We start from the raw sequence: 26,877 nt of genomic DNA on the forward strand, positions 1-26,877 counted from the left end.
TCTTGTCCAAGTGGTGGTAGACCAAAGGAAATCCTGTCACCACACCTAATTGCCAGAAAAAACACAAACTAAAAAAAATAAAATCTCAGGCAGGAAGTCACTTATCTACAGCAAGTGCCTGGTGCAGCAGAGCAGTCTGTTTTCCATAAAGCATCCTTGTGAACAGAGTGCACGTGGGGCCTGAGGGATGGAAATGCATCTCTTGTCCTGGGACCAGGTGCTCTTGGCCTACTGCAGATATGGATGGCGATGGAAGCAACAGTCCAAGTGCCAGCATCACCTTTCACACCAGCATTCCTACCAGTAAATGAGAGATGTATGATGCTGCCATGGCATCTTGAGGAAATCAGTGATGCCCAGAGCAAGCACTGGCTTTGCTTTCATGGCAGAAACACAGGAAGCAGCTCCAAGGGCTAAGAAGTGACTTTTATCCTTTATTTGTTGAAAATGTCAATTAAAAAACTGTTCAAAATAAAAACATGTTAGAAAAGTTGAACTTGCATAAGTAGTTTACAGTAAATAAACCTACATGACAAAGATACACTGGAAGGCAGCTGACACGACATCCATCTAAAGACAGACTCACTGGAACCTATTTACAAAGCACTGTAAACAAAGTAAATATGGAAACATTGCTGTCCATCTGGCATGGCTTCTTTTCCTTTTTATTTTATTTTCTTGTCTTTTTTTGGCTTCTAGCTCTTGACAAACGCTTGATCCAAAAAGTCCCAGTGTGCCCTCCATCACATTACATCTCACAAACATGCATATGTACATAGCATGGGTTTCAACTGAGCCTGGGGGCAGCGAGGACACATTTCCACCCTCTCCCTTGGTTTGCTCTGCATGTCAGCAGCCCGGTGCCCCGGCCAGCTTGGAGCAGGCAGCAGGGCCAGGCAGTGCCGAGGGCTCTGGGCACGGCCTCCCTGAGCAGCACTAAGTGCAGCAAAGGTCCTACTCCTGGAAAACAATTCACAAGCACAGCAGGGCTTGACTGCTGACCAAATCACTCAGCTGTGTGCCCAGGGAGGGATGTGGGGAGCTGCTATCTGGCTGGGATGCTCTGGTGATGGCAAATGTAACCAGACCTCTGTTTTGCTCTAGAAATAGAATTTTCTCTAGCAACTCTTTAAAGAGGGTTTCTTATTACACTCCTTGAGATGTTCTGGAGTCTGTATCTCCCAAAACGCCATTTGCAATGTCCTGGCTGAATTTTAATGGCAAGGAGAGATTGTAATTATTGCCTGTGTTATGTCCTTCACAACCAACATTAAATAAGACATCATTAACAGAAGGTTATTTTTATAATACTGTGAAGGAAGGAAGTGTCGGAAGTGTCGGAAGTGTCGGAAGTGTCGGAAGGAAGGAAGGAAGGAAGGAAGGAAGGAAGGAAGGAAGGAAGGAAGGAAGGAAGGAAGGAAGGAAGGAAGGAAGGAAGGAAAACACCATTTCTAAACTAGGGTATAACACCAAATAAGATAAGGAGAGCTGATACATATGCATGTTGCCTGTATGCTTTGTTCAAGGAGCTGTGCAGGGACCTGGTGTTGCACATCCCTGCCTCAGGAGCGTTCCAGGTTTTGTCAAAGCATAAATATCTTCCCTATCTCAAGAGAAAGTTCCTTTTCCCTAGCAGAAAGTCCCTGTGGGGCGATGTGGGGAGAAGTGGCCACTGGCAACATTCCCAACCTTTGGGAAGGAGCGATGAAAAGCATTAAGTGGGCAGAAGGGAGCAGGGGACCAGCACATTTAGGGTTGCTTTTTTTGTCAAGCAGTGTTTACATTTCATATGGAGAAAAGCATGTCCTGCAAGAGGAAGCACAGCAAAATTATCATCTCCTAGGCTACCTGGACACTCAATGTGAAAATAAAGCAGGGGGCAGGAATTCTACATCATGCATAAGAAAAGGGATGGGGGCAGAACAGCAGTTATCTGTTGTGCTAATCATGAGCTGTAAGGAGGCAGCACTGTGCAAAATACCTTCCTATGCGCTCTGACAGGTGCTCCAGATCTGACTTCCCCCAAGGAGTTCAAACATCTTCATGTTAATTGCACATTTTAATCAGTATCAAGGCCACACAGGAACCACAGTATTGCTGGGCTCTAGTTCGCTACAGTCAACTAATGGGGGAAAAGAAGATGGATGGGAAAAGCTTCCCCAGTTGTGATTATCTGAAAAGAGAAGCATGGTGCTTTTTTGGTTTCTGCTCAATACCACCTCAGTAATGTTTTCATTCAATAAATAGGTACTGGTGCTTTTGGAAAGAATGAAAGTATTAAAAAGTGCTTAAGCTTCTTCTAGGAAAATGCTGCCCAAGCCTTTGTGAGCAACAATCACTAGCAGAGTTTGTATTTGCTCCCAGTAGCAGGTACAATGAGGTATTAGTTGCTGCAGATGAATTGTGAATCATGGACTGCTTGCTTACTGGTTCAGTTGTGATTGATTGTTTCTGCTTTATTTCCTTACTGGATGGAAGAAAAACTATTTTTTCTCTATGACTTTTTTGTTGGTTTTTTTTTTTTTTTTTTTGGTAACAAAATACCCCAAACCAACAAAATAAGGAGCAAGAAGAGGCAAAGGATCCAGTTCCACTTCCCAAAAATACACCTGAGGTCACACACCACTGCCAGCAGCTTCTCCATGAATTCAAGCGATCAGGGATGACTTGCGCCCGGTGTCCTCCCTGCCACACTCATCTGTCTGTTTCAGCAGCCTTCTCACCAGCTTCTCCAAGTCCTTCCTGGATTTAAGCTCTTCCTCCAAACACTGTTTCATCCTTTTGTTTTCCTACAAGGTGAAAACCAAAGGAATAAAGATGCAGTTATGCCCATGCACTTTATGCAATGAGGTACTTCCATGCATCTGATGCCTCAGAGGTGATGAAAAAACAGAGACATTTGATAGGAGTTTGTGAGGATGAAGAACATAAGTGGATCAGACCATGAGTAACCCAAACAGAGTCTTACTACCTCACAGACCTGCACAGAAGTTCCCTGACTTTGGGCAGACAGAAACATCCTCCCTGAAGCCTAATTTTATCTTGGGTTGAAGAACCCTTTTCCCCTCTGAAGGTTTCTCCCACCTCCAGACTTGGTACTGGAGGGAAGAAGACATATTTCCTTTGAGTCTATAAGAACTAGTGTCCACCAGACCCCTATAAAATGAATGGTCAAGTTGAAAGAGCTTTTGGAATAGGGGGAAAGTTTTTCATGTTACCACAAAGACCAGCTCCTCCTTCCCTCTTGCTTTCTCTAGCACTCAAGCATGGAGGATGAGAGGAAGTGGTCTCCAGCTGCAGCAGGGAAGGTTTATGTTGGATATTAGGAAAAGTTTCTTCATGGAAGGGGTTGACAAACACTGGAACAGTCTGCCCAGGGAAGTAGTAGAGTCACCATTCCTGAGAGTGTTCACAGAATGTGTAGGTATGGCACTTCAGGACATGCTTTAGTGGTGAACATAGTGGTGGTGCTGTGTTGATGGTTGGACTCCATGATCCCAGAGGTCTTTTCCAACCTTAAAGATTCTATGATTCTGTGATTCAGGAAGGTAAACCAGAAAAACACTAATGCTCCTTTAGGAATTTGCAGGATTGGACCAGCATCAGCAAGACTTTTCCTGGCACCGACCAGCTGAAAATGATCCGGCACAGATTGGTTGGCTGTCACTCAACTCCCAGCACAAACAATCCCACCCAAATTACCTGCTTCAGCTCTTTGACTTCATCTTTCAGTGCATAAACTGTATCAACAAGGCTTCTGAAAAAACAAATTAAAGAAAAAATATATTAGAGTTGGTGTGCAGGAAAACAGTGATAGCATGGGAGGTGCTGACAGGAAAGTTGCAGCCAGATTCTGCTTCCCAAGCATCAGGCTGCTGCCTGGGAGGGGACTCTGGAAACATAGCCTAGGAGCATTTATATGCCATGGTCCAAAACTCAGGGCTCTCTTCTCAAACCTTGATACCTTGTTCTGCTTTGAGTTATCAGCAAAGGTCTGTGGCTTTAGCTTCCTTGTTTATGCTATGGCAATAAATAACAATTACTTTAAAGGTAGAAATGCCTGAGTATCTTTTGTAAAGCAGCCTTGATTCCTTCAGGCTGTGCTGCAAAAAATCAAATGTGAAAGGAACACACTCACTGGCTTGGAAAGGGAGAGGCTCAACATAGTCACCCAGATGTGCAAGTTACAGAACAGGCTGGGAGCACTCACAGGCACGTGCCAGGCAGGCTCCCAAGGGGCAGCAACAGCTCAGTACATCAGCAGTTTAAAAAATTAGAGCCACTTGTTTGGTTCTGTCCTCACTGACCGCATTATCCTACATCTGGATAAGCCATAAAATGGGGATCCAGACTGCCAGAGGAATACAGCCATGTCAGGACAGCTGGGAGGGTGGCCCTGTCCTTAAAAGGGACAAAGTAGCCGCTGAAATTGTCTGGTGGTTCTTTGCTAGAACGAAGGCAGCAGTCAATGACACCAGGCCTGCTCCTCTGTGGAGGCACAGAAGGAGAGGGCATCATTCCAAAAAGTGACACAGGGATCTATCTGCAAGTGGAGAGCAGTCACACTCACTTTTCCTCTGTGACCGTCTGGCCATTGCTTCGTGTTTCCTCTATGATGATTTTCTCTTCCTCAGGAAGAAGGACTTGGGGGATGGAGTCTTTACGGGAGCCTGTGTACAAGAAATATTCATGAGGGAGAAAAAGGGGTAATCTTCCCTGGGGCCCATGCTACATCAGAGACAGAAGCTCTCATTCTTCCTGCTCCACCATCAGCCTGGGGCAGACTGGAGATGTCAGCTACATCCCACTAACCCAGAGCTACAGCAGCAACTGGAAAATTTTCAAGAGTACTTATTGCATCTAAAGTTACATCATGACTTATAATTGAAACCATCTGAATAGGGTCAAGAGCTCCCCAAAGAACCATGGCCTCCCTTTTTTATATGTACCATTATTTGAAATTTCAGAGATTTAATTGGCTGCCATCTCACCAGCAATGATAAATAGTTATATTTCCAGAGGTGAAAATGTTAGATAGGTTCTTATAAATCTTAAACACACAGCTGATTGAGAGATAATACTCATGCTTCCTTTCTAAAGCTATAAGCAACCTGAGATTATCATCAGGTAATCACTGGTGAAATTGCAGTGTCTCATCTGCCCTCCTACCTGCTTCATTCTCTGTGTTTAGGAGAAAAACAATGTCAACTAAACCACTAGGCAGATAAAGCTTCCTTATCTCAAAGATTGAACACTACAGTTTCCTAGCAAGAGTCTCGTTGCTGTATGATGCAACATCTTTTTTTCCCAAAGGGGTTATCGGTGTTGTGGGCAGAGTAGGAGCTAAATAATGTGTTTGTGTGCCCACCTGAGCTGAGAGCTTGCTGGAAGCCTGCCCCAGTACAGTATGCCTCAATCACCTTCAGGATCTGAGCATCCTCCTCCAGCGCAGCAGTACCTGTAAAACATTGCAAACAATAACATGCATAAAAACCAAGCTACTCTGGCCTTGTCTCTCCCAGTCTTTGCTCCCAAGCCCCTTAAGAGATCATGCTGTTTCTTTGCCTTACTGCCTCTGGGACTTTGGCCAATCTGTTTTGTGGTCCTTTACATTTTCTGGCATCAAGTACCATGAACAAATGGTGTGAAAACTTATCTCTAGCTGCTCATCTTGGCAAAGCTCAGGCGGTGATGCCCTACTTTGGGTGCAGGCAGCACCAGGAGATGGGCAGGCAAAGCAACCCTAGTGTGGGAGTTCTGGTACAGCAGCACCAGAGCAGGACTTGGAAACATGAAGTGTTAATTTCCAGCCTCCGCTCAGTGCCATCTTCTCAAGGGAGAGAGCTGATCCTGGAGCTGTGAATGGCAGCATGACCATGGCTTGACCACGGTGATCACAGCCTTTCGTGTAAAGCCACCAGGGTGTGCCCCAAGTGGGCTCTAGGGAGTTCTCAGGACACCCCTCTTTGCAGGTGAACATCCCTATTGAGATGGGGACCTTTTTGTTTCCTAATTCCCCATGGACACTGTTCTACGACATGCTGGCATGGCCAGGTAAGGGTTTGTCCCAGCTGTCAGACACATTTTGGTGACTCTTGATGTGCAGTTTAATGTAGTTTTTAACCACCTGGAAGTAGTTCCTTGGCTTCATACTCAGAATAAGACCACCCACAACCCATGACCTTGTGCTAGCAATCACAAAGAGGGTGGTGGCATGTCTAACTGGGAGGGGAGGAGAAATCTGTCAGAGGCTGAGGACCCGTGCACTTCCAGAAGTCTCCCATGCTCAGGAGCATGTAGGCTCAGAGTGAGAGCATCCTGTCACATCCTGCACTGCAAGAAAGGGTGTTTTCAACGTCCCATGGAGATCACTGAGAACAGAGAAATCTCCAGAAATGAAAGAAAAATAGCATCACAGAATGATTGGGGTTAAAAATCATCTAGTCCCAGTCTCTGCCATGGGCAGGGACACTTTCCACTCGACCACATTGCTCCAAGCCACATCCAACCTGGCCTTGAACACTTCCAGGGATGGGGCAGCCAAAGCATCTCTGGGCAACACTTACTTTTCCGAATAACAAACTCTTCATCAGATGGTTTTCTCTCAGTTTTCCTTTTTGGAAGAAACTTCTTCATTGTTTTTGGACTTTTGCTAGAATCCTACAGAGAAATAGACTCTTGTGTTTAACCAGAACCAAAGGCAGTTGGAACAGTGGAGCAGCACAGATGGATGCAGCTACCCATGCTACACAAAACACTTTAGAAAGCTACAAAGCAGACAGTGACAAAGTTGGGGAAAATTATAGTTTTTCCCTTCATATGTACCCACTGCTCCCTAGAACAGCAGTGGGAATTGCACCTGTAGGTTTGGGTCAGGACAGGCTCCTCTACTAAATGAAGCTCTTCTCTAAAATCCTTTAGCCAAAGAATTCAAATACATTCATAGCACTTTTAGTTGCTTACAAACTCTGTGGTCTGTGCTAGAAAACCCTAAAATGTTGCTTATTCCATTGACTTAATTATTAATATAAAAGAGTTGGCAAATAGCTCTGCTTCTAAATGCCCACAGTTTAAGAGTATAAATCCCATACACAAATATACACAGAGAAGAGAACAAACGCACATAAAGTTAGTGTTTGCTATGACTCCATGAGTAAGAAACTCAAGTTTTTATCTCCTTCACTCAGTTAAAAGCCTTGCTGATTTGGAAAGAATTAGAGTATTAGTAGGTTACATGCGATAGGGATTTAAAGGAGAAGAGGCATGCCAGGAGGTTTAAGTACCATAACACTAAATCCTTTCTGAGAGTTATCTTAAAATATATTTGCCAGCTGCTACTGACTCTGACAATAACTTACAGATACAACGAGGCAAAATTAGGGTCATGCAAGCACAAGAAGCATTAACAGAAACAAGCATTCTGTGCCACGACGAGCCAAAGAGACATATCTACCCTTACCTTTAAGATATAAGACATCCTCTACAATGAATATGCAAAGAAAGAGAAGATGAGTGTGAGAGACTGATGATTTTTATCACCAAGTCAATTAAATCCACAATTCTAAACCACATTTCAGTGTTAGTCCTGAGATTAATGCAGCATCCCCTCTGTCCTGGTTTTAAAGCACTATCAACATGCAAAGGAGCACCGTGTCATGCAAAACTGAAAATTTACATGTGAGACACAGGATGACTGGGCATTAATACACTCTAAACACAGAGAACATGCTTTCTTGGTTAGTAGTGGGTGTCTGTAGATGTTGGTTGCCTAAACTGGTGCTTAGGACCGCAGGAGCCCCACGTGCCAGGAAGCGCTCAGGGCCTGCCCTCAACACCGACTCCAAGGGCCTCAGCCCAGCCTAGTCAGGATGTCAGGACACTCTGCCCACCCTGGTGACAATCTCCTGGGACTTCATCTTCTCAAAGGGGACCTTCCATCCTGACGGAAGACCTGACCATGTCAGGCATCAGCACTGCAACACCTCCCTGCTTCACTGGCAGGGACAGGGAGCTCCCTGCACCCTGCACATCCCGTGGAGGATTCCATCCCTGGGTCCCATCCCTGGGATGCTTGAACCAGGGGGCCACGAGGTCTGCCCAGCAAAGTCCTGAACCCTGATGTTATAAAGTCTTCACCTAATGGAAAGCAGCCAGGTAAAAAAAAAAAAAAAGTAGTAGAAGAAATGATCTATAAATAATTTTCCCTTTGCTAAACTGAATCCAGACACCCACAGAACTTACCTGTTCTGTCATTTCAAATGATTACTGGAAACAGAACAGGAAAAATACCCAATTTCAATGGAAACAACAAGAGTGAGGTGCCATACACAAGCAGGGTCTGAGGTTTCCTGAGCTGGGTACAAGGAAGTGTACAAGACTATGCCATCCTATCTTACGCTATGAGAAGACAAATAAAGTAGCACTGGATGTCTAAAAATCTCAGCTCATTTAATCAAACTGTCCCACTCATTTCCCTGCAAATAACCTTTGAAATTTGTATTCCTTCATTATATCTTCATTATAGGAAGGTGCTTGCATGGAGCTGTCAGCATTGCTTATTTTGTGCTCAGCTTTAAATTAAAAAACCTAAAATACAGTGAAATAGGGATTCTGTTTAGGGATTAAGCATCCCAGAGGAAGACATGAGACAGATGTGGATCTGCTTGGGCCAGCAACCAAACTTATTCCCCATCTGTCATCACAGGCTTGTGTCCATGAATCTCTCCCCAGGCTCAGGCAGGACTGAGTACCAAGCTGTGCCTGCCCAGCTCTGCTGGACACGTTGGCCTTTGGGTTTCTACTGACATGGTCAGCACAGCTTGTTCCCATAGAAGCCACATTTTTTGGTCGTATGGCATTTTGCAGGATACCATCCAGCATCCTATCCCTTGGGACTCACTGTGGGATGGGCCCCTGTGGCAAAAACCTCTCCCTTGCTTTCGACACAGAGAGTTTAATTCCTGCTATGAGTGGCAGGGGACAAGAAACTGCAAAGGACCATGGTATTGTATCCATCAATCTGTCATTTTTCTCACAGAAAATTTTCTCTTTTACCTCAAGCCAATATTTTTAATTGACCACACAAGCAAGAAAGGGTTTAGCCTCCATTAGGAATTTGGAACATGCAAAGATTATGGGTCATTTTCAGTCTGCTCAGTTAGTATTTAACCAATTTAATTCCCAAACTAAACTGAAATGTGTTACTTGACAAATTCTAAGAAATAAATGCAACAAGATGCAATGAGGCTACATAAAACCTCTACCTGGAGCAGCAGACCCACAGTTGTGCCAGCTGCCAGACTCTCCATCCCTAAGTGCTGGGAGGGCTGAGGGGATCCAAGCCCCCTCCCTGTCCCCATCCCCACTGGGGCAGAAACACTCCCAGGGCTGCTGTACCAAGAAAGGCAGCTGACTCAGACCCAGAGTGCTCACTCACTAAGAGGAACGTTACCTGAGATACTGGTGAGTAATTCCAAAAATTTAACATAAGGTAGGGAAGGAGAGCACTACAGTTGTGCTGCAGGGTGACAACAGCACTAGGCTGTATTTTGGGTTTTCCCACACCAGCTCCCAGTTCCCAGGCTGGGATTCCTGCAGATGAAGCAATCCCTCAGCTGCTGCCTCCCAGCAGGACCTTGCTGTGTAACACTTGGTGGGTGGCAAAGGAGGGTCAAGCCCCACGCCCTGCTCCAGCCACCAAAACAGGGTGGAAGACACAAGAAGCATGGCCAGGCATTTTGCCTCTTCCTCATGGTGCACTATCGCTTCTCAATCCTGAACCACTGAGCTGCTGCCACAGCTGGAGCTGGAACACATTCCAGCAGGGAGGGAGCCCCTGTCCACATCTCAGACCAGGGCAGGAAGGAGGAGAGAAGGCAGCTCCACCATGGCACTTCTGAAAAACAGGGCTCAATGGGACACCCAGATGTGGGACTGGTGAAATCCAGCAACTGAGAGTGCTGGCTACGGCAGCCAACAGCTAACATCCAGCCTGCACACACAGGTACTCATGAGTCCCATGTAGCACAAAGCCCAGGACAGCAACCTACATCCATCACAGGACTAGGGCCAAAGAGGCAGAGTAATTTCTCTCAACATCCCCAAGAACCTACATTTCTGTGTCCCTGCTCTGGGATAAGAAACCTGTACACAAGGTCTAGGGACTGTGTGAAATCAGGGTCCTGGATAGGGAGGTGGGATTATTACCTCTTTGTAACTCAGTGCTGCTGAAGGTCTGAGTGGAGGAGCAGGACGGAGGCAGCTCAAGCTCCAGGGCTTGAGGATTTTGGGGGGTTCCAGAGGCCCACGGATCTGCCCAGCTGAACTAAATGTCTGAGAAAATAGATGAGAAGCAAACCAAGACTGTTAACCACCAGACAAGGGAGAGAAGTGGAGGGGGATGGACAGGCGTTAAGATACTGCGACACCTAAGTTGCAACAAAAATAGGGCAGGATACATGTAAAATGGTACAAGCACAACATGGTTACACAGCAAAAGGCAGGATGTGTCTTACAGCTGTGTGTTACCTCAGAGTCAGGGTGCTGCTGAAACAGAGAGCTGAGGCAGCAGTGAGGAACCCGGGCAGCAGAGGCCAGGAGGTGACACTTACTGAATGAGGACTCCAGGACTGTGTTTTGGAGACGGTGCTGCTGACCAATGTCCCTTTGGTCAGCCTTTGCAAGTGGTCGAGCCATTCGTGCAAGTCCTGGCTGGTGCTGCAGGACACAGTGATCCGCTCCATCATGTTCCCTGTGGCAGAGGGTTAAATAACTGTCTTTAGCAAGTGGTAGAGACTCAGGAGGAAACACAGGGTGAGATCAGCTCAGCACAGCAGGAAATGGCTCCTCAGTTTGCACAGTCCAGTGGCTCCAAAAAGGTTAGGGCAAAGATAGAAGCATTAATCATTAAGAATCATTAAGGTTGGAAAAGACATCTAAGATCATCAAGTCTAACCATTAAACCAGCACTGCAAGGTGCACCACTAAACCACATCTACAATGATGATGAGACTGCCCATGCTGCTCCAGGCAACCACTGACAGTGTGGGAGCTGCAAGAAATGCTAAGGGAACAAGTAAGATGAATGTGTGAGGATTATTTAATGTTGAAAGTCATTAAACACAATACTTTCATGATGAATAGGATCCTGGCACTAAATACTACCAGCACAAACAGCTGCACTGCAGCCCAGGCACTGAGCATGAAATGACCTGTGTATATCTACAAGCAATGAGATACACTGAATGGGGAAATAGGATGAAAGCTCCCTCATGACCAGAACCAGGTATCTGTCAATATATGAGGTACTCAGAGCTACAAGGCATGGCTACTGGATGCAGACAGGGCGCACCAGCGCAGAGCAGTGCTACTGGGGCGAGAGATTTGTCCCATACAAAGCACTGTGGTCTCCAAAGGCAGCCAGAGGCAGAGCTCCAGGGCACTTGGAGGAGATTGCCTCAAGCAGGACAGAGTTGCTCAGAAACTCAGACAACACACGGTAAAAGAGCAGGAGAAAGATCATGGCAGGGGGTTAGTGGGAGGCGGACCAGTACTTCCAGTGGCAACTCTTGCTTGCACTGGGAGGACTGCCCCAGGCAGAGGGCCCCACTGACCTGTGATTTCAAACATGTGCTCATTCCCTTCGGCATCTTCCAGCTTTGTCAGCATCATTCCTGTCAAAGGCAGCTTTCCCTGGGAGAATTAAAGAGCAGTCAGTGCCAGCAGGTGTTGTTCTGCTTGTTTCTGCTGATTCCTTTCTCTTTGGAAATTGCCATTTAAAATTAATTTGTGAAGGCTTCGGACTGCATGAAGAGTCTCCTTTAATGTATGGAACTAGATTTCCCTGCACAACTAGGTCAAACCCCAGAGATGAGGCTCCCATGACAACTGAGTCATCCCTGGCTCATCTGCCACCCTTTCCCTTCATTCAGCGCAAACCTTTTTTACAGTCAAGTCAGAAGGATCAATTTCCCCTGGCTTTTTCTGAAAGCCTTCCCCATCCCTCTGATTTGCATGCTGAACTGCCTGCTCACTTTACTCCCACCAGTGGGTCAAGCCAGAAAACCCAGCCAAATATTTCCCAAATCTTTCTCATCTTCCTTGCTACGACAAATGTCACATCAAAACAAGAGCATCCTTCTCCTGGCAGTATTGATGGTTTCAGACAGCCGGAGAAAAGCCAAGCTCTCAACAGCCATTGGAGGGTATGTAAAATGGTAAAACACAAGAAATGCAGAGTTGTATGTAGTAGTACCTCATGGACTGGAATTTTCATGCACTCTGTGGTGCGCTTTATAAGTATTTTCCAGAGATGGCACAAAACTGAGAGCCAGCTGGCTGGTCGAAACCCTACAGCTGGATCAGGACACCTTAGACACAGACCCTACTCTCAAAAACAGCAGGTAGAACAACAGGTTTTGAGGTTTTTTGGTTTGTTTTTTTTTTTTTTTTAATTTCACAGCATTCACTTACCAAATGCTGCTTAACCAAAGATCAGGACAAAGGCATTGACTACCCTGGCACATGGTTCCCAGCCTGGGGTGTTTGCATCACAACAGAGAGTTCAAAGGATGCAGAGGACTCAAATTTGATAAGAACTATCTGTTTTGCACTTTTACACTGAACGCCTTGCAACTTCAAACTAAGCAGGCCTACCTGATAGATGAACCCACTCATCCGTGGGCTTGCAGACAGCATCAGCAAAACATTAGAAAATAACAAGAAATACCGCTCCTCTTTCTCCTGGGGGGATAAGAATTTAAGTTAGTCCAGTCTGCAATGCATCACAAGCACCTGCCTCTAGCAAACTGAACCTGTTGCAGCTGGAATCACAGCCTGTGAGATCACCCCCAAACCAACTATTCTGGCTTTTTTTTCTTTACAGCACCTCATTTATGTACCAATTTTCCCTGCAGAGATTTTTGTCTGCATCCTGCTAATCCTCTTCCAATCATTGCAGAGTGCCTCAGAAGGCCTTATGTTCCCCAGCATCTCATATCCCAAACAAGAAAGACTTTTGGGACTGGATACTGCATGGGCTTGTTTTACAGGTCTTCCCTTCCCAGGGAAAAACTGTAACAGCAAAAATTCAGTGCTAACAGGAACTTTCCCACACTGAGCATGCAGCACACATGGCTGTAGCACCACTGTGGAAGGTCTGTGTCAGGCACTGGTGCGATGCATTAGGACTAGTAGGACAAGAATCACTCCAGTTGCTTCCAAAACACCGTCAGCTCTGGGATGGGGTGTCAGAGCAGCCCCTGTGATGCACATAGCACATTTTCTAGTCACTCTCATTTCTCAGAGTAAGTCACAGGGGAGAAAGAGGGAAATTAATGCGCTACATGACACTGAGATACTTCTTCTCTTGAAAAGTGGGTCACCAAAGGCCTGAAACTAAGCCTATAGGGTGCCTGATTCACTCCAAAGACATGCGCAGTCCCATTGCACAGGTCTTCCCAAGGTAAAATTATTTACCAGCATTATTTGTCATCAGTTTGTGGCTTGGAAGGAGAGGAACTACCACCTCACATCACTTACCCTGGGAGCAAGTGGGTATTCAGACGTGAAGTCTACAGCCAGCAGAACATCTCCACACTCACCTCACTTCCCCCAGATTGCACCATAACCTGGGACATGTAGATGACATTTCCCATCATTTTTATGTCCTCTCCTTCCCAGCGCTGGATGGATTCAGAAAGGATTTGCAGCTCAAGTTGTTTTCTCTTCCTCAACTCCTGGCATTGTGACTGGGAATCACAGCAAAGCTTAGTTAGCCAAAGGGCAGAAGCCAACCCATACCATCCCAGTTTCACCAGCAACAACTCACACAGCCCTGTGGGCTCAGAGATGGTCATGTCAGGGATCAGAAAAGCCTATTTTGGCTCTATTACATGAAGTCTGTTAAAAAATCACATCCCAGTGATTTATGAAGTAATGATTACATTCAAATGTCAAGGAAATTGCAAACTGCTCTGAGCAAACTTTTCTTTCCAAACCAGCCCCACCTCTAAGAGTTCAGGGTCACAATTTCCAAACCAAGACGGCTGCACAGTTAAATGTCTCTAATTTTGCTATGGCTTAGAGGGATTTTGCCGGTTGTGTCCAAACAGCAGAGTTGAACTTGTAGCACTGCAAGGTCCCCAACAAGTCAGACGGGTGGATATTTTCCAACCAAAATCTGGGAACCCAAAAGCAGGACTAGGTGGTGCTGTAGATTAGCACAAAAAAGAATCTTCTGAAAGTGCTGTTATTGAAAAGACTGCACCAGTGCTGGGCAGCTGGGGACTGGAGAAGCTTCAGGGAGTGACCAGTATCTCATCAGCTCTCAGCAAGAGAGGACAATGCTGACTGAACAGAGTCCTGCAAATCCAAGCAATACTTTTTTTAACTGACCTCTCTGCCAATGGGGAAAATTGTTGCAAAGGTAAACCAAGGCTATTTTCACCAACTGCTTGGTTTTTCCAAACCCCTTTATCTGACAGAGATTTTCCTCCTTTCCAATTCACTGACTATCCAGCTCTGCAAAGAGAGAGGCTGCACTGGGTCTAGATTGAAACCACACACATTTGAACCAAACTGGGGTTTACTCTGGTTCTACAACTATCAAATGTTTTGATGGCTTCCCAAGTGTCCGAATCCAACATTCCCAGGATAAAACTCCAAATAAAATCCCCAGGAGTGCATCACAGTCTCTGCAGAGGCACCGCTGTGACTCACAGCAGCTCCTTGGTCCCTCCCTGCCTTTGTTTGGGAGCCTTCCTGGTCCTATAACAGGACCACGTGCCCATCACAAGGGGCATCTCTGCCCGTCTAACCTCAAATTCACACCGAACCTCTTTAGTTGTGTCATAATGACATTAAATTACTCATCACCCAAGTACACATTTCAAGTAAAACCATCCAGCGCTTACGAGATTTCCTAAAGATTAATGACACCTTGTAATTTAAATGAGTTATTCCCCTATCAGCTTCCAGAATAAATGGAAAGGGTTCTGAGTTTCTAAGTAAATGTAACACGATTGCCCTTTCCTGTTTTCTATGAACTTTCTCCTCCCCATCTTTCATCTGCACTGCTAAACACTTGCATTTGTCACAAACAGGTGACATCTGTTATGCTAAAGGAAGGAAGCTGGACCATATCTGGAGTGATTATAGTGAAAGGTCCTCTGTGGCTACAAAGCAAGAGAGACTAGAGTTTTTTTCCATAAAAAGCGTTTCCAGGTAAAACCTTTGTGCATATGGATGGCTTTTCCCCTTCTATTTCATCTCAGTGCAGCAGGACTTTGAGGGGTGCAGGCTACAGAGTTCACAGAAATGGGTTTGTTATCTCTGACTCACCCATTCTCTCTGCTCCCCACCGATGGCCACAAATTACCACCTGGAGCCACAAATTACTGAAATGTGGTCCAAGCCTCCTGATGCCTGTGGAGCAAACCTCAGCAAAATTTCCTGTTGGCACCAGCACTTGGGTCAGTCACAGCTGTGCTAACCTCTCACTCAATGAGCAAGGAGTGGTCTAGTTTCAGGTGGAATATGATTAGAGATTGAAGGCAACAGGACATGAAAGAGACCCTGCTGCCACCACGGTGCACACATGGCTTTCAGTAATAGAGGAGAAAGAAACTTGGAGATCCACCATCTCTGCTCTGGCACTACAGAGCCAGCATGTACTTGCCACAGCCAGAGGAGCAGCTCTAGGCTTGAAATGTGAAATGAAGTTTCTTTGTAACCCATCTTTTCCATTCCAAAAGACCTTTTTTCCTAATGGGGAGACAAATGTCAGGCTTGACTCATTCTTCATGAAAAGCAGACCTGAAATGGAGGGCTCTATTTTAAGAATTGCCACCTACCACAAGGGACTTGAAGGATGTGATGGCTTTCAAAACATCTTCATGATCTGCATGCGCCTCCTAGTGAAGGAAGAGCAAATTCCTCAGCCGTCAGCAGCAGCAGCACCCACCCTGAGCATTAACCCACCCTGAGCAACACCCACTGTTCCACTACACTCAGGGCTGAGGATACAGGCAGCATGGTATCCAGGAGGAGGTCAAAGTCTCCCAGGTACCTTCCCCACCATCCACTTCAACATGGCATGGCAAAAGGCAGCTATGCAATTTACTGATACCGATTTAATGAGTGTGAAGTGGCCAGAGCAAGAGTAGGTATGACTGGACTTAGAACAAATCTGACTTGCAAAGAAAAATCAATGAAAACAGGCAGGGGTGCAGGGCGCACCTTCAGGAAGGAAACTTCCATTGCAGTGCCAGATATTCCAGCCACTGCCCATCAAGGGTGGAAACCCACCACCATCAAGGGGGCTTCAACTCTGGCCTTAAGGGAGGGCATGTCTAAGCAGAGCGCTCTTGGGCCAGGTAAAAGCAGAATGGTGCCCCTTATTTCTGACCCCAGCTGTATGCTAGTACTCTCCCAGAATGTTCTCCTGGATCTAAGGCCCGGCTCCTCATCACCAAGTCCTCATGCCAAGCAAATCGTAAGGTGTCAAGGTTGTCATGGACCTGCCCCTGCAGCCTGGCATTGCTCATCTGCAGTGTGGGACAAGTGGCTGCCCTGAACACACCTGCCCCCTCAGCAGCTCCGCAGCAGTGCAGGGAATGCTGTGGTGTACATCTACACTGCACACAGCCATCCTCTTCCCACAGCATCACAGCTTAAACCTCAGGCCTACTGATTCATGCAACAAAACTCCCACGCTCAGCTTAGAAACCAAGACAAATAGGTGACGTGTGTCCCCAAACCCACTGCTGAGCCGCCTGCAAAGAGCAGGCAAAGAGCACAATGCAAATCCTGCAAAGAGCACATCATCCCTGCACGGGCATGGTGGCTGCAGCCAGGCTCAGCTCAGTCCCTGCAGCTCAGCTCAACCAGGTGAGAGGGAAAGGTAGGTCTGCAGTGTGCCCACCCTGCAGGCTCTCATGCCCTCTCCTATGCAGGAACATCCCTGGCTCAAGCATAGAAGATTTAATCCTTTGGCTTGCTTGTAGGTCATGGGTAAATGTCATGGGTAAATGTGCTGAATTAACTGGCAACTAAAACTGGATGAGGAGAAAAAGGAAACTTGCTTAAAAACAGACTGTTACTTCTGTTTTCTCCAGCCCCTTGCACCACCCCTGAGTTTTGCCTTCCTGCAGCTGGAGTGCACCAGCAGTGAGTAGCAGAGCTCCAGTAGCAGAGATCTCTACAGTCCCTGGGGCAAGAAATGCCCTGAAGCACACTTGCTTCTTGCCAAGGAAGTCTCTGTGCCCTTGACTGCTCTCCCTGCTCCCAGGGGCTCACTCTCTACCCCTGTGTCTGTGCTGGTGGCCAGATCCATGTCTGTGCAGATCTGCCTCCACCCAGGAGCACAACCCTGGGGCAAGGGGTGGGAATGTGCCTGCGAGCCACAGGAGTGAGTGGCCAGGCTTAGGAATCTCATCAAATGATAACAAAACCACAGATTTATTCTTGGCTGTGCAAATAAACAGCAACTGTAGCCTGTCCCTAGAGTCTGCTTTTACTTGTGCTGGAAATGGCCCATCTTTGAGGAAGGGCTGGGGTGAAGAACAGGTAATGTGCTTCCACAACATTCCTCAGACTCTTCCACCAGTTTCTCACTTTTAATCTGAAAGGTGAATAATGTCTGGGGGACATGGGACATCTCCCTGGAGATGAGGTAAGTACTTTTAGCCACATGATGCTCAAATACCAAGAGGCAGAGGTGTCTCTTGGAGCCCAGGGAGCAGCTCTGGCAGCATCCAGAGGCAGAGCCTGCCCAGCAGCCCACCCACCTCCATGTGCCGCTCCAGCTCCTGCAGCAGTGTCACGTATTTATCCAGCCTCAGGAAGGGTTTGCTGAGGCTTGTGGTCAGGATGAGAATGCCTGGGCTGGCCGCACCTTGGCTCTCCATGAACTTCTCCAGCTCATCACTATAAAAAAAGACAACAAAAAAAAAACACAACAAGGAGGTTTCTCAGAGCTGAGGGCTGTGTTTTGCCCATGCTCTCCTGATGGCCAGGGCTCTGCTCTGAGCTGGGCCTCCTTAAAGGCAGCACAAACTCCCCTCTGAGCACCACCCACCCACTCCATGGAGCAGGCAGGGAGCTTCTACCCAAGCAAGACCTTTCTCCTCTGGAAAGCAGGAGAGGATGTAGGAGAGGTCGTGTGGCCACAGGGGCTGGAATGCACAGCTCTGGGGCACATTGGTGCCAGCAGCTGGTCCCCCAGCACAGCAAGGTGGCACAAGGGCAGGTATCTGGTGGATGGGGAGAGGGGGAAGGGGGATGCACAGGCTGGTGTTGTGCTGGAGGAGGCTGCAGCAATGCACTGGGACCCTGCTGGAAACTGTGATGCAGGTGTTTGCATGTGCATTGCTCCAGAGAACATGGCTTCTGTGTGTCAGCACACTTGCCAAAGCTGATTCTTTTGTTGATTTAGGAAAAGGGGTAAGACTGAGGAATCACATGAATGAGTCATTTGCTGGAGCCGGGCATGTTGTTACGCTGAATTAAAGGTGGTTTTCAGCAGGTAAGTAAATACACCGTGAGTTCCCATTGCAGAATGGGAAGACTTAAACACTATGCATTTGGATCTGGCTTTCCCATCATTGCAGGGAAGACAGCTAACCTATATTAGGGATGACACAGTTGTAGCATCTTGGCGTGGCACACTCTTGAGCAGGACATCACACAAATTCAAGTGTCTACTCATGTGGGTCATGTTGAAGAAAGAAGTTATTAATGTGTTCTACCAATGACCCTGAAAATCAACCATTTGGTTGAATAGAAGCTCAGTGAATAAACTGGGTAACTGGGTGACTCGATGACCACTCTCCTTCTGCAGTGATGTGCTCCCCACCGTGGTGCCACAGGGGAACACTCTCCCATTTGTCAGTGTGTGAGCACTTGAGCAGTAGACCTGAAACAGCATTTGGGTTTAGCAAGTAAAAATCACAGAAGATGCCACTGCCAAAGCTGAGGCTGCCTGTTTGACCCAAGGTGGGAGTCCTGTGCAAAAAAGGACCTGTGAGATCAGCTCTGAACACTAGCAGTGTGAGTTGTCTTCATGCTGAAGCTGAAAGGCCCTGCTGAAAAGCCCGAAGTCCCAGCAGCAGCAAATAGCATTGACCTATGGTCAACATAGGTCAACGGCCATGCCAGGCCAAGTATTAATAACAAAAGTTAACTTTTTAAAGGAGTCTGAATCTCCTTCTCTATCACCTACCTGTGCTGTGTGAGGACATTCACTGCTGAAGGGTGGTTAGCACAGTACGTCAGGTACAGGGAGCGGAACTGGGGCATCAGGTTCATGAAACAGCCTCCCACACGCTGCTGGTTCTCAGGGAGCCTGCAGACACCAACACACCAGCTGTGTTAAGCCTCTGGATCTGCACCCTGCAGCTACAGCACTCTCAGGGACCTGCCCAGGAACTACCCACTGCTCAGGGACATTCCCAGGTCACCTCATAACTGCAGCACTGAGCAAAATATCCACACCTGCCATCTGGGCAGGAGGAACAGGGGGATCCTCAGGTGGGTCTGGGTTCCTGTGGTGCAGACTGTGAGCATCACAACCCATTATCAGCCTCAGACAACCTGTGACTGAACCTGATATGTCTCACCAGCAGAGCTACAGCTGGGATGATGAGGATGAGGATGTGCTGGAACTAAGGGCAGTGTGAGGGTGGGGGGGTACCACTCTGGGCTGCCTACGAATATGAAAAGACAGGGAGAAAAGGAGAAGCCACAGCCTGAATATATTCTCAATATTCCGTCGTTCCCCATCTCTTTTCAGCCCTTAGCTAAGGTTAATTATGTCTGTCAGCTTCCCTGCAGGAAATTATCACCTCTAATAATCTGCTCTTTGCTCCCTGGCAATTCCCATCTTCATGCCTGCCCGATCTCCCACCCTGCATGTGCCTGCATCTTTGGGTTAGGCAGACTTCTGTGTCAGTTCTAGTGACACTCATTCAGCACATGCTTTAACACCACCAATCTCAGAGTTCCTTCTACTTTTCCTCCTGCCAAAGCACCGCCTGCAACCTTTCCTCAGTCCTGTTATTTTCTTCTATATTTAACAAGTCTAAGACAGCAGTCAGGAGAAATATTAATGAACATGCCTTTCTATTATTTTTAGCTACAGTTAAAAAGCTTAACAACCTCCGTGCTATGACACAAACTTACTTTGCAACTTCTTCCAAGGCTTGGTGCAGTGTTTGCTGAAAAGCAGAGATTTCTTCCATGTTTCCCAGCAATGCTGCCGTGTCCCCAGTGCTGAGCCTACAAGAGCCACATCACAGTCACCATCAAAGAGAAGTTGCTCTCAGGAGCACCCCATTTTTATTCATCAGCAGACCTTCCAAAAAGACACAAAAATTTCTCCTTCCCCAGATACAGCATCGGACAAAATTCATGGTCTGTGAACTACAGACCAAAGTCTCCTAGAGAAGGAGTCTGCTGCCAAGGATTATCTTAATTGGATTTAAATCACTTAATCCCACTAATCTTGTCAGATCTTTAGCTGTCTAATAGACACAGACAGATGGGATTGCAGCCAGAGCTGGGGAGGGAGGTGTGTGCACAAACAGAGAGTTTTGTCTTCAGGGATTCATGCCATGGGTTTCCCTATGGGGGGAAGGTCCAACAGGCAGGGGCTTCTTTGCTCCTTGAGTGAGGTTGGGTGCTTCCAAAGCTAATGTGCCTGCTTCTGTCATCCTAAGAGTCATAACACCCTCATTTAGGCCTACAAGGCTGAGAGCACAAAAATTTTCCCACATGAAGATTTTGGGAAGGGAGAAGTGACTGAAATACAGAGGCCTTAGAAAACGACTCTCCCATCTCTCCTGACTGGACAATGTCTAAACACGTGCCCTCTGTCCATGACACCCCAAGGCTCCCACAGTGTTCTCTCCATCTCAGATGCCCTTTTATCTTACTTATCACAAGACTGGAGGGGTCTTAAGTAAGTTCCCAGAAGTGACTGTAGTTCCTTTGCATAATCTCGTTCTGTTTCCAGAATATTTTGCAACACCTAGGGTGAGAGACAGAGCGCTGAGAAGATCTTTGTTCCAGCAAACTAGTCAAAAGAACATGACATCAGCTTCCAAGTCTGGCAAAGCATGGAAGTGTATCTCAAGTCTAGAAATTACATTTCTTAATCCAGAACCCAGAACACTCAGGGAAGTCCTGGTGGTCAAATATTGAGATTTTACTTTGCAAACTTGGGGAGACCTGGAACGCAGGTGTTAAAGGCTGCACCAAGGATGGCTTCTGTGGCAGATCAAGCAGGGCACACCTCATTTGCCACTTCAGGGATGTAATGATCTGGATTTGGCACTGTTAATCCATCTCAGCAGCTGGTTTGTCTCTGGCTGCACAGCAGACAAACACAGTGCCTGCACCTCCCAGTCAAGCACTCCAGTTTCTCAGTGTTGATAAGCTCTGGAGACAGTGGAGGTGATTTCAGCTCCCTGGACATACTGCTTCTGCTTTGCTTTGCTTGATATATATTCAGACATACTGATGAGCAGGATTCAGCTCCAGCACTGAGAGCCAGCGATGCTCACATGAGGCATCTCAAAGCCAAGCCCAGTTACAAAGCCAGGCCATGAGCTGTGGCAGCTGCTGGCAGAGGCCTAGGACAGGCACCATGGGGTGTAACATCTCCAGCCAAACCCAAGAAAGGGGCCAGAGCCCTGATTTTGCTTGCTTACACCATGACATTATCTCCCTATCTTTATCAACAGGAAATACTGTGCCTTCTCCCCTAGCATTGATCTGAAAGCTGCAACTTCTCCTTAATTATCTCAGTTGTCTACTTCAAGTCTCTACTTTTGACACCTTGCAGCCACTTCCATTTGTGGTTTATTGTCTCAATGGCCTTGAATCAAGGGAATGGAAACAGCTGCATTTAAACACAGAGTCACATTCCCAGTTGTTAAAATTGCATCAATGATTTTTATGGGAAGGAGCTACTTCAGAAGATTAATAACATGGTACTTATTAAAATGTATGATCAGAACTTTAAAACTTACCACAGGGTAATAATTCTTTGTCATCTGAGTGTTTTCTAGCCCTTTCAGTGCTTTGGGAGAGAGTGGTTTATCTGTACAAAAAAAACCCCATGAATAAATTACAGTGCACAGCTCTCATTATTCCATCAGGAAAAGACACTGCCACATTACATCCAGCAAATATAACTTCACCCCTCTGACCACAAAACTTCAATTGCAGGGTTTGTTTCCCCATTTAAAAAAAAACTAGATTAAAACCAGTGGCATGCACGACACTGACAGTGGCCAAGCGAGTCACACCAGAAGCTTTGTGCAGCCTCTGCCCAACCAACGTCCAGGTTTGCTCCAAAATCCCTGGCAGCAGCCCAGAATCTGTCAATCTTTGGAACTATAGTGTTGCTTCACCTGGCCCACTAAATTTGGTTTTAAAATTGGACTTCAGTCAGAAATGACAGATACTATCTTTTTTAGCAAGTGATTCACAAGGCATTTGAAGCCAACCCAAATCAATATGCTGACCTCCTATCCCCACAGCCACTTGTGATGCAAAATCCTTCTCTGAATGAAGGCAGATTTAAATGAAATCTCACAAAACCCTGGAAATCAATTCTCATTCTGCATTTGATAAATCCCTGTGGATGTCTCCAGCTCTTTACATATGCACACACACACACACACACACATGGACAAATCCCTGCTCCAATTTTCCTTCCCTAGAGAAGCCCCTTCCCTTCCAGCAACACCACGCTCCCTGTGGATGGGGACAGGCAGGCAGGGCAGGCTGCCCCAGCCCTGGCCACGCTGCACACACTGAAATGTGCCAGTGCCACAGCCAGGCTCTCCTGGCTCCCTGCGATTGCTCACACAAGGCAATTACCTGCACACTGACAGCAGGGCAGAAACTTGAAATTGATAAATTTATTCTCTTTATGTACTGTCTAAATATCGCCCTTGTAGTGCTTCCTGTCACTTCCAGCTAAAGGCTCAGAAGAGCTCAGCTCCACAGTTATTTCACAGAATCACAGAGTATTTCTACCCAAAGGGCACACCTAGGACACAGCAGAGGTATGGACACTGCTGAAAAACAAGTAACTCCATTCAGAGTGTGTCTGGTCTTACACTGTGGAGGTGGGAAGGGCAGCTCCCTGCAAGCTGCAGCTCCAGCAGCACTCCTGGGGCAGGGAGGGATAATGATGGTCCCTCACTCCTCACTTGCAATACACACACATCTCCTGAGCATGCACACACCAGGGCAATGAACCCTCCTGTCACATCAAATGGTGCTGAGAGAGGATCTGGAGGGAAAAGCTCTGCAGACAGAAAAATCTCATGGGCTCTTCCATCACGATCTATGGGAGACTGGCCCTTAACTTCAGTGAGGTATTGTCACATCATGCAGCTCTCATCTGATTTTCCCTTCAAGTTTGCTCTCCTTTGTTTAAAACATCTCTCTTCTCCCTTCACTGTGTTAATCAGTGATTCCTGAGTTGTGCCAGACAAGCCTCCAATCCCTGCTACAACTTCCTGCTCCAGCTCAGACATCATTTCCCAGAGGGAGATGAGATGATTTTTTTCATTTAGAATAAAATAAAAACTGACCTAATTCTGAGCACTATATTGTGAATTTTTTTCTCCTCCTTTGCTTCATTTTTGCAAGAGTAGAAGAAAGGATGTCTAACAGGGGCTGCACATGTTGCAGCTACTTTGCAGACCCCTGCTGGCATCTCAGTGTTTGAGGCCAGAGCCGATCCTGAGCCACAGAACCAGCACCAAGAACACAGCTGGTCTCTGTCTATGGTAAGTGCTCAAAGTGCACTAAGGACTTAAGTTGCATTTTGCAAAAAAATGGTTTAATTTCACACAAAGGCCTGGACAGGGGTGAGCTGTCTGAATGGATGTGTAATGCCTCAGGGCAGTTGGACAGGGGCTTCACATCATCACCACCCTACCTCTGGGTACAAACACATCACAGAAAATGTTAAGGACACTCAAGACAAAGCTCAATAAAGGCAGATGTCATCAGGCAGATCATCCCCTCTCTCTTCCTTTCTCAACATTGCAGCAGAAGCATCTGGGGAAAAATGTACTCTGTGAAATCAACCATCACTATTGGACCAAAACATTGACAATGCCCTGTGGCCATGCCGTTTTTGTCAGATTCCACATCGTGATGGTGAGCATCCATCCCACTGATGCCTGAAAAGCCAGGATCAAGCACAAATACATTGCCTGACCAAGGTCTCTAGCAAAAAGCTAGTTCTGAGCTCAGACGCTGACAGCTCTCCAGGATAAAGGGGACTCACATCCATCTCTGTCCTCATCCTCTGACAATATCCCTGCTTACATGCTGCTGGGGCTTGGGGGAAGCAAGAGAAACGCACAACGTGGTGGGAAGAAGGTGAAGCAGCTCTCAAGCAATTCATCCGAAACACTGCACTTTACCCTTCCGTTCGTCCTTCCATTAGCCCAGCTGCCTGAAGTACACAAACGGTCCTTAATAAATAGCAGCAATTTCCCAAAGGCATGAGGGTCCTCACTGCATTATGCCACTGTCATTCAATCAGCCCTTGAAAGCAACTTGCTTACCAGTAGATTTGATTTCTCTGACATAGTTGCTTGGGAACCAGCCTGTTTTTCCATTCAAGGTGCCTTCCCACCAGCCCCCTTCTTCAACTCGAGTGACATAAATAATGTCTCCTTTGTTAACAGAGAGTTCATCTTCATTGGTCTGCTTAAAATTGAACCTGGCCTTTACCACCAGCTGGTGACTGCCATTCTCGGTCATCTCCTAAGGGAAGAAATGTGGAAAAACATCAGTAAATAGCCAAAAAACCCCAGAAACAACTAGGACAAGCCATTGTTCTTCTCTGTTGTGACAGCTGTTTTCTCAGTATTGCTCTGTATAACAACCAATCATATGTTGCTGCTGTGTAAACACTGCCTTCAGAGGACCACAAGGTCTCTCCCAAGCATTAATTTAGTTTTCCAGTGCAATGGGTGGCAGATAAGAATCACTCTTCTCATGTCACACAGAGAAACACTGCAGTTTGGAGAAGCTGCAGGACTCCCTCCAACTGAGACAGCAAACCCATGATGGAGATCAGGGGAACAACCTCTGGTGTTGACCCAGAGGCACCAATCACAACCTCCCCCCAGGGCCACCCAACCCACAATTACAGGTTAAATAAAGGGTACCACAGGCTTGGACTGCCTCCGTAACACCCTTGCTGACTGGGAAGCTGTGCTGGTGGAGTCACTCTGGGGGTCTCCGGCCGTGGAGTTAAGAGAGGACAGATGTGAACATGGCCCTTTTGACAGCTGATCTGGGGAAACAAAACAACATCTGAGTGTTACTCAGCTGTCCACCATCCCTCCATATCACAGCAAAGCAAGGAGCCTGTAAAGAGAACAGGAACAGGTCACAACAGTTCAAAGAGCATCTATGAGAGCAAGACAGCAAGTGCATGGCATTTGCAGCGTGGCTGCTCTCAGTCAGCAGTGAGGGTGGTTTTCTGGGCTGGGATAACCCTTCCATCATGGAAGAAGTTGAATTGCATCTCAAGGCACTCCTAGGTTGTGCCAGCTCTGCAGCCACACATCCAACTGCGGTATTTCTTTGAAATCCCCCTTAAAACTGTAGAAAAGTATTCAGTACTGTGGTTTCCCACTGGGGGTGTTTCTGGGATCAAAGTAAGTACTGCTGAAGGTGCGTCAAAGCTTAGCTCTCCAGCGAGTGCTCTTAGGTCACCTCTGCAGCTGCAGTGTGGGCTATCCACACTGAGCAGGGAGGAATGCTGAACAGCTGGTCAACACAATCGCTCCTCTATTTAGAGGAGTCCTTCTGGGTTCATTATCCAGCTGAAAGAGGCTAGGCACTATTTTGATTGCTGTTCATGGACCGTTGCCATCAGTCATGTGAAAGAGGGATTCAAGCCATGCCGAGGAAGGACAGGAGTGTCATCCCCAGGAGATGAACTGCTCACGGAAAGGCTCAGATCATCCCAGCAGCTCCTGGAGCTGCCTCCTTCACACTCAGAGCTCCTTGCTTTGCAAACCAGTCTCTAGGCTTGTTTTTCTCCCCACCTGATGCTGGAGGCAATGCTGCTACTCTGACACATCTGTTTTTGTAATTAGTGATTTGTTTCTATATTAATACCAAAAAAATTGCCAGAGGGTAAAAAGTTTCCTGGTCCTAACTGTGCAGAGACTGAGTCAGTAGCCTTGTTGCTAAGAGCAGTTCCAGCTCCGGCAGAATCTGGCATGCTGAGCCCCAGAATCCTGCTGGATGCTGCAGAGGTGTAAAAACATACAAGCCACCCAGTAATTCCCAGTGCTTCGCTGCTACTCTATGGGACACCACTCCTTTGTGTGTCCCATGGTGCTCAAGAGACACAACAGCAGATATCATTTCAGTAAACATGAGGGATTTTTAAGATTGGTCTTGTAGCTTCTCTTCAGATTTTAGGACCTTTCTGCATTCCAGTGTTGCAGTTTTCCACCTGCAGTGGGGACCACACGCCCCCATGGACCTGGAAAGCAGAACAGAGCAGTCTGCAGGAATCCCTGTGCTGGATGTGCAAGTCTGTGGACCACGTTTGGAATTCTGCCTTGAAAACACGGCAAGAGGAGAGGGTGATACAGCCATAAAACGTGTACAGAAATCAGAAAAGACAAACTGCAAGGCTGCTTTTCCTCCATTCTCCTCCAGTCTGAATGTCAGCATGGAAAACTCATTCTGAAGGGGAAGTTTGGTAGGAGTTACAGGAACTCAGCTGGGCTTTTATTCTCCTCAGAGGATTTTTATTTCAATAGGAAAATATCTCTTCCTTAGATTGGACCTGGAACAACACAAACTGTGAGCTCTTGGGGA

The 26,877-nt window shown here is 46.8% G+C and overlaps 1 protein-coding gene across 4 annotated transcripts in view; it reads right to left on the bottom strand.

The window, feature by feature from the left end:
• Positions 1–407: 407 nt before the first annotated feature.
• The window catches only part of ARHGEF6 (Rac/Cdc42 guanine nucleotide exchange factor 6), a 38,564-nt gene continuing 12,094 nt past the window's right edge, over positions 408–26,877 (bottom strand). For 2 of the 4 annotated variants that reach the window (XM_059482841.1, XM_059482843.1), the window contains 19 exons: positions 25,203–25,330; positions 24,594–24,795; positions 22,029–22,099; positions 20,931–21,025; positions 20,179–20,274; positions 19,220–19,342; positions 17,787–17,925; positions 15,852–15,911; positions 13,602–13,748; positions 12,655–12,741; positions 11,613–11,691; positions 10,611–10,750; positions 10,207–10,332; positions 7,460–7,480; positions 6,567–6,660; positions 5,369–5,458; positions 4,571–4,670; positions 3,703–3,757; positions 408–2,789 (listed from right to left, as the gene is read on the bottom strand). In XM_059482841.1, the coding sequence (XP_059338824.1) occupies positions 2,649–2,789; positions 3,703–3,757; positions 4,571–4,670; positions 5,369–5,458; positions 6,567–6,660; positions 7,460–7,480; positions 10,207–10,332; positions 10,611–10,750; positions 11,613–11,691; positions 12,655–12,741; positions 13,602–13,748; positions 15,852–15,911; positions 17,787–17,925; positions 19,220–19,342; positions 20,179–20,274; positions 20,931–21,025; positions 22,029–22,099; positions 24,594–24,795; positions 25,203–25,330 (1,994 nt within the window). In that variant the 3' untranslated portion in view covers positions 408–2,648. Of the gene's footprint in view, positions 2,790–3,702; positions 3,758–4,570; positions 4,671–5,368; positions 5,459–6,566; positions 6,661–7,459; positions 7,481–10,206; positions 10,333–10,610; positions 10,751–11,612; positions 11,692–12,654; positions 12,742–13,601; positions 13,749–15,851; positions 15,912–17,786; positions 17,926–19,219; positions 19,343–20,178; positions 20,275–20,930; positions 21,026–22,028; positions 22,100–24,593; positions 24,796–25,184; positions 25,331–26,877 lie in introns of all 4 variants that reach the window. The other 2 variants (XM_059482845.1, XM_059482842.1) reach the window with 2 other exon arrangements.

The sequence above is a fragment of the Ammospiza nelsoni genome, chromosome 15, assembly GCF_027579445.1.
Source record: "Ammospiza nelsoni isolate bAmmNel1 chromosome 15, bAmmNel1.pri, whole genome shotgun sequence".
NCBI classification, from domain to species: domain Eukaryota; kingdom Metazoa; phylum Chordata; class Aves; order Passeriformes; family Passerellidae; genus Ammospiza; species Ammospiza nelsoni.